The 5412-nt window shown below is 40.5% G+C and overlaps 1 protein-coding gene across 2 annotated transcripts; it reads right to left on the reverse strand.

Annotated features, from left to right (window-relative positions):
- Positions 1 to 269: 269 nt before the first annotated feature.
- On the reverse strand, positions 270 to 4523 carry CFL2 (cofilin 2). Of its 2 annotated transcripts, none has more exons than XM_033109158.1 (4): positions 4378 to 4523; positions 3015 to 3322; positions 2813 to 2889; positions 270 to 2727 (listed from the first exon to the last, which is right to left on the reverse strand). In XM_033109158.1, the coding sequence occupies exons 1-4, from the start codon at positions 4378 to 4380 to the stop codon at positions 2615 to 2617; spliced, it is 501 nt and encodes a 166-aa protein (XP_032965049.1). In that variant the 5' UTR covers positions 4381 to 4523; the 3' UTR covers positions 270 to 2614. The 2 variants fall into 2 exon arrangements, with proteins under 2 accessions (XP_032965049.1, XP_032965050.1); XM_033109159.1 differs by lacking the exon at positions 4378 to 4523 and adding an exon at positions 4268 to 4375.
- Positions 4524 to 5412: the final 889 nt, after the last annotated feature.

Raw genomic sequence — 5412 nt, forward strand, 5'->3', positions numbered from 1 at the left:
CAATGCTGGCCACATTATAGATAATGGTGGAAAACAACAGCTGATAGCCAGTTTGGGACAAATGCCAACTGTTCCCATTTGTCTGAAAATGTCAAAATTAATTGCTACAACACTCAGTTTTCAAAGAATATCATCTCTAAATGAGAAATCATAATCAACTAAAATCCGAAAAAACAGACTAAACAGAATGGTGCCTCTCTGATTTGCAATATTAGTTTAAAAAATTTTAATGTTCTGAAGTATAAGTAAACACATCTCAACAGTTTTATATATTTTCATAATTTTATTTTTTTAAAACACTTATAATTTTGCAAGCTAGCAGTAAAATATTGTCCTCAATATTTTACTAATTAGCACCGTATACCTTTTTAAAGCTAATTGGAACACTGTTTCATTGTAAATGATTGTAAAATAAAATGATCATTTCAAATGCCAAATTAATCTCAAGTAACATGTGAACTGTTAATTTTATCATTACTTTTGGCTTTATGCACAAAGATGTATTTCAAAAATGAACTTAATAGTAGTATCAATTCTGTCAATCTAACAAATCAAAGTACCACAGTTTAAAGCAATATTTAATCTCTGAAATTATATAAAGAGGCATATAAGAAAGTTGAGAAATCAGCTATAAAAACAAAAGTTACTACATAACTTAGAGTCCCTTAATTTTTAGAAGAATGAGGACAATTCTATGGTATAAGTATTAGTTACACATATGGTTTGGTATATGTATCTTCATGCTTTACTTATGAGTTTGGCCTTACCAAAAAGTCATCAAAAAGTCCAGGTTAACTCACATGGACAGCTGGAAGCCTGAAATAAAATTGCTCAGTGCAAAAGATCCCAAGCCATTTAAATGGAAGCTTAGCCATTTAACTCCGACTTTTGTTTTCAAACGAAAAATCTTTTGAAAATACAGAAAATTATCTAATTATACTTAAATTACTTCCACATTAAGAAATGGGGATTTTTCATTTCCCGTTTTCTGACAAGAGCATTCTTCAGAGATAGGGGCTTAAGTTCTAAGCTACCACTGACTGCTTACTAGCTTGCCTGTTTTGCATACCAGTAGAATCAAGTCCAGTTTTGCCATTTGTGGATAACTATGACAAGATACAAAAGCATGTGTTTGCCATAAATAGCTCTGGCTAACAGCAAACTGCTCACACTGAGCAGATCAAATTCTCTATAAGGAGAGCAGTCTGGACCACAGCCAAATCCCACTACTGTTTAAAACTACTATAGTAATTATTTTTTTCCAATTTGCAAAATATATTAAGAAATAGTAGCTGAAATGAAAGTTCCTAAATTTGAGAAGTATTATTAAACTTTTGAAAGGATATTTTACATTTTCATTATGACCAAATATACAAGAGCTTACTGCTTCCACTACTCAATTAGAAATGTAAACGTGAATTAAAAAATTAGCCTAATTTATCCAGAGAACAAATCAGCTATTGAAGAGTATTTATGTCAAAGTGCAAAAAAAATTTCTGATCTCCATAAGAACACATAAGGAAATAAATAATGTTTATAAAAGTATCCCTCTATAATATTTTATATTAGTTGGCTTTAGCATAGTGTATTTATTAAACCAAATAAACCCAACAAACTGGAAAATATCATGCATGAATGTTGTACAAAAAAACCCTTAAATGATCAGTGCAGAGATTCATAATAGCTGTTTACTCTAGAAGTTGCTTCACATAACATCTGCAAAATGTCCAAGGAAAACAAGGCAACATTCTGTAATATGCCACAATTTTTATTGCAACGTGGCCATTTTTGTAAGGGTAGGAAGTTTGACCTCAAAAACAACGTTCTATTTAAGGCTCTTTTATACAGAAATTGCCATCATGACTGATATTCAAAATATCTTTAGTGTTGCAAGACTTACATGGTAAACATAAAACTCCTACACTTATTCAGTAGTGTACACTCAATGGAAAACAAAAAGGCATTAGTAACAGCTATTTCTTTTAAGAAGATATGCAGGTAACAGGAATGAACACTGAGGTACTAGGATAAGTTGATGACACAGTTAACACAACTTAATTGGCATTCCTTTTGGGGGTGAGGAGTTAAACTCATTACAAAAAAGTGCTTTCAATGCATAGTGTTATATCTTATATCTGTGCTGCCATGTCACAAAAATAGGCTTGCCAAGGCAGGTGAGGTGTATGAATGCTGGAGCCTCACAGAACTGCAATCGAGTGCAACTATAAATAATACTGAATAAAGTTTACCATCTGACCAGAGGATAATACTTTCAAGGCATTCAATTAGCTTACCCTTTGCAGTACTCTAAGCTATTCACATTGACAATCACATTCGTTGTAGTGCTTGCTGCAAGGGAGGCATATAACCAGTTGTTTTGGCTAAAATGATGGAAAGGCATTCCTTGGGTTTTACATCAAGGTAACAGTATTAAACAGTCTAATGGCAATCACTGATAGGCTGCTTACATGAATGATATTTCCTTCATTCACTGTGTTGGAAGGACCCAGTGGGAAGAGGAAAAACAAAAAACCAAAAATCCTAATACTATTCCAATTGACTGAACTGGAGATATGAAAGCTCCTTAAGATCCAGATGGCACTTGACTGTCATTTTATAAGGGTTTTCCTTCAAGTGAAACTACTACGTTGCCTCCCAATTTCTCTCCAAGTGTCGAACGGTCCTTTATGTCATCCAAGCCATTTACTTGCCACTCATGTTTAATACCTAAAAAGAAAAAAAAAACATTATCCCATTACCTTATTATAATTAACAGAGTAATTCCTCTGCACAAAATATTCAATGTCTGTACCTGTAAATTTCTTTTTAATGGCATCTTTAGAGCTAGCATAAATCATCTTGCTTTTTAAAGGTGCACTTTCAGGAGCCCTACAGAAACAACAAAAAAACACAATTGTTGAATCCCACTTTAAAAGGAAAACAAAGGCAAAACTGACTGTGTTAATAATAATCCTTGCATTTTAAAAGTACGTTTTTCTTTTGTTGTTACACACCAGAATATAAATACTAGGTCTTCTTTCTTAGACTCTTTTGTTTCGTATGTGGCATCGTACAAAGCATATCGGCAATCATTCAGAGGTAGCAACTTCACAAAAGCTGTGTAGGGGTCTTCTACAGTATCACCAATGTCACCCACCAAGATCTGCTTGGCTTCCTCTACAATTATTTGTCTTTTGTCATCGCTTAAACAGAAGAGAACTGCTTTCTTTCTTTTTTTGATCTCCTCTTGTGTAGATGATTTCCTTACTTTCATATCATTAAAAACTTTGATGACTTCATCATTCACTGTAACTCCAGAAGCCTGGGGGAAACAAAACAAAACAAAAAGAACAGTAATTCAGAACAAGCATTTTGGTTTTAACCAAAATTACTGTTTGCCTAGAGAGGATTCCCTTTAGTCTGGATATCAAAAATCACATCTTCCTATGCAAGTAGTCCAATCAGATCTGCCACATTTTAACTATCAGTGAATGAAGAACCTAAGGATTCTAACTCACGCGGCCCCATTCATCCTTTTTAAAGTGGTTTGGTTTGCTGGTTGAAGAAAATGGAAGGTAGAGGGAAAGAGACAAATACAGGCTGTCCCATCCCTGAAATGTTTCCTCTTTCACTGGGTGATGTCAGAGCTTCAGGAGCAGCAGCAAAAATACCTTCTGTATTGTGTCAACTCTGCAGGCCTTAAAAAAACACTTTTGGATTTCAGTTAATGCTTCTACTATTTTTTTCTTTAAAGTCATCCTAGCCAGTGCCGTTTCCTCATAAGGAAAGAGAATCAAGTGTGCACTCCAAACCGCCCACAGCTACAACTTAACTGCCTCACAGCGCAAATGCGGACACTTCAAAACTAACGGATCTAGTGCAAAGCTTTCTACCACGAGAAAGCATTTTTAAAAGACTTTTCCCACCTCCTTAATCTCCTCCCAAGGGTTTTTATTACAAGCCATCCAGATCTCACCACAAGCCTTCCTTCCGCAAGGGCTTTTAGAGCACGTACACATTTTAGATCGCGCGTGTTAAGTAAAATTAGGCTGCGAAGAGCAAACGCTGCACGCGCGGGGTGAGCTCCGCAGACCCGCCCGCGACGCCTCGGGCCGCCGCCCGCTCGGCGTAGGCCCAGACCCCCGACCCGCGCCAGGGCCCTCCCCGCCCCCAGGAATCCGCGGGCGGCCGGGCCCGTCCTGACTGCAGGAGGGCAAGCCTGCCGGCTGGAGACACAGCAACGGGGCCGCAGCACAGGAATGCCCACCTTTGAGGCCCCAATCAGGTTAAAATGGCGGCCTCACTCCCAGGGCCCGGCAGGACCGCTGACTCGCCGCGCCCCGGTCCCCGGCCCCCCGGCTGGCGCTCCCGCCTTACCATAGTGCCCGCGGCTGTGGCTGCGGCGGCGGCTCGGGCTCCTGCTCGGTGGCACTGGGAGGAGGAGGAGGGGCGGGCGGGCTGTGGCGAGTGCGGGGCACGCTGGGAGCTGCAGGCGGAGAGGCGGTGTCGGCGGCTTGGGGGGCTGCCGGCAGAGGGCGGGCCGTCACGTGGCACGCCCCGGGCCGGCCCTTCCGCCTCCCGGCCCCGCCCGCGTCCTCGACATGACCCCGGCGCGGGCGCCCTGCAGGCCCAGTCGCTGCGCGGCGGTGGCCGGAACTCAGGGCCCTGGTGAGACGCTTGTATCCGGGGACCACGGGTCAGCTGGCCCGGGAAGGGGAGTCTCCACGCTGCCTCCGCGAGAGCGCTGCTCCCGGGGTCGAGCGCGAGTGAGGGGAATGGTGCGCCAAGGTGTCTTTCTTTTATTCAGCTGTTGGTTTCCACCAAAGGGCCTGGATTCCAACGTGTAGCGTCTCTTTGGAAAGTCCCCATAAAAGATGGCGTGAATTATTAGATCTCCTCCCTCCAATGAAATGAGATCATGTAATCATCCAGGGGCTTCCCCAGGTTGATTGAAATACTTAGGAAAAGCAAAATGATAAACAGAGGTGGAAAATCATTTTCCAAAAGTCTGTGGTTGAAATAATAATAGGGGAAAAAACTGGTGATAACGTCCCTTGGTTATATCCTTTTATATATCAGACTTCATCGGAAATGGATTGTACTCTCTGCTACTAATCTTTTCTTCATGAAGCCCCAGCTATGACAGCTGACATCAAATAAATGGACCCAAGAGGAGAGATTCCTCCCTCTTGGCAATCACAACCTCTGCTAGCAAAGCCTGTATAACTGAGCCATGGCTCTTCTCTAACCTTTTTAATTCTTAACAAATATCCCATTTATCATAGAAAAAATGTCAACTTATAATTTGAGGAACATTTTCATAAAGACTTAACACTTCATGAGTTTATAATGAAAATGTTATAAATGAAACACTATGTGCTGTCTATAATGAAAGGAATACTTAATAAAGTT

Source organism: Rhinolophus ferrumequinum, chromosome 6 (genome assembly GCF_004115265.2).
Source record: "Rhinolophus ferrumequinum isolate MPI-CBG mRhiFer1 chromosome 6, mRhiFer1_v1.p, whole genome shotgun sequence".
NCBI classification, from domain to species: domain Eukaryota; kingdom Metazoa; phylum Chordata; class Mammalia; order Chiroptera; family Rhinolophidae; genus Rhinolophus; species Rhinolophus ferrumequinum.

Excerpts from the sequence above, each read along its gene's own strand:
- CFL2 (XM_033109158.1), bottom strand. Across the intron at positions 2,890-3,014 it reads GACCTAGTATTTATATTCTG|GGCTCCTGAAAGTGCACCTT; the intron begins GTGTGTAACAAC and ends TTGTTTCTGTAG. Across the intron at positions 2,728-2,812 it reads CATTAAAAAGAAATTTACAG|GTATTAAACATGAGTGGCAA; the intron begins GTACAGACATTG and ends TTTTCTTTTTAG.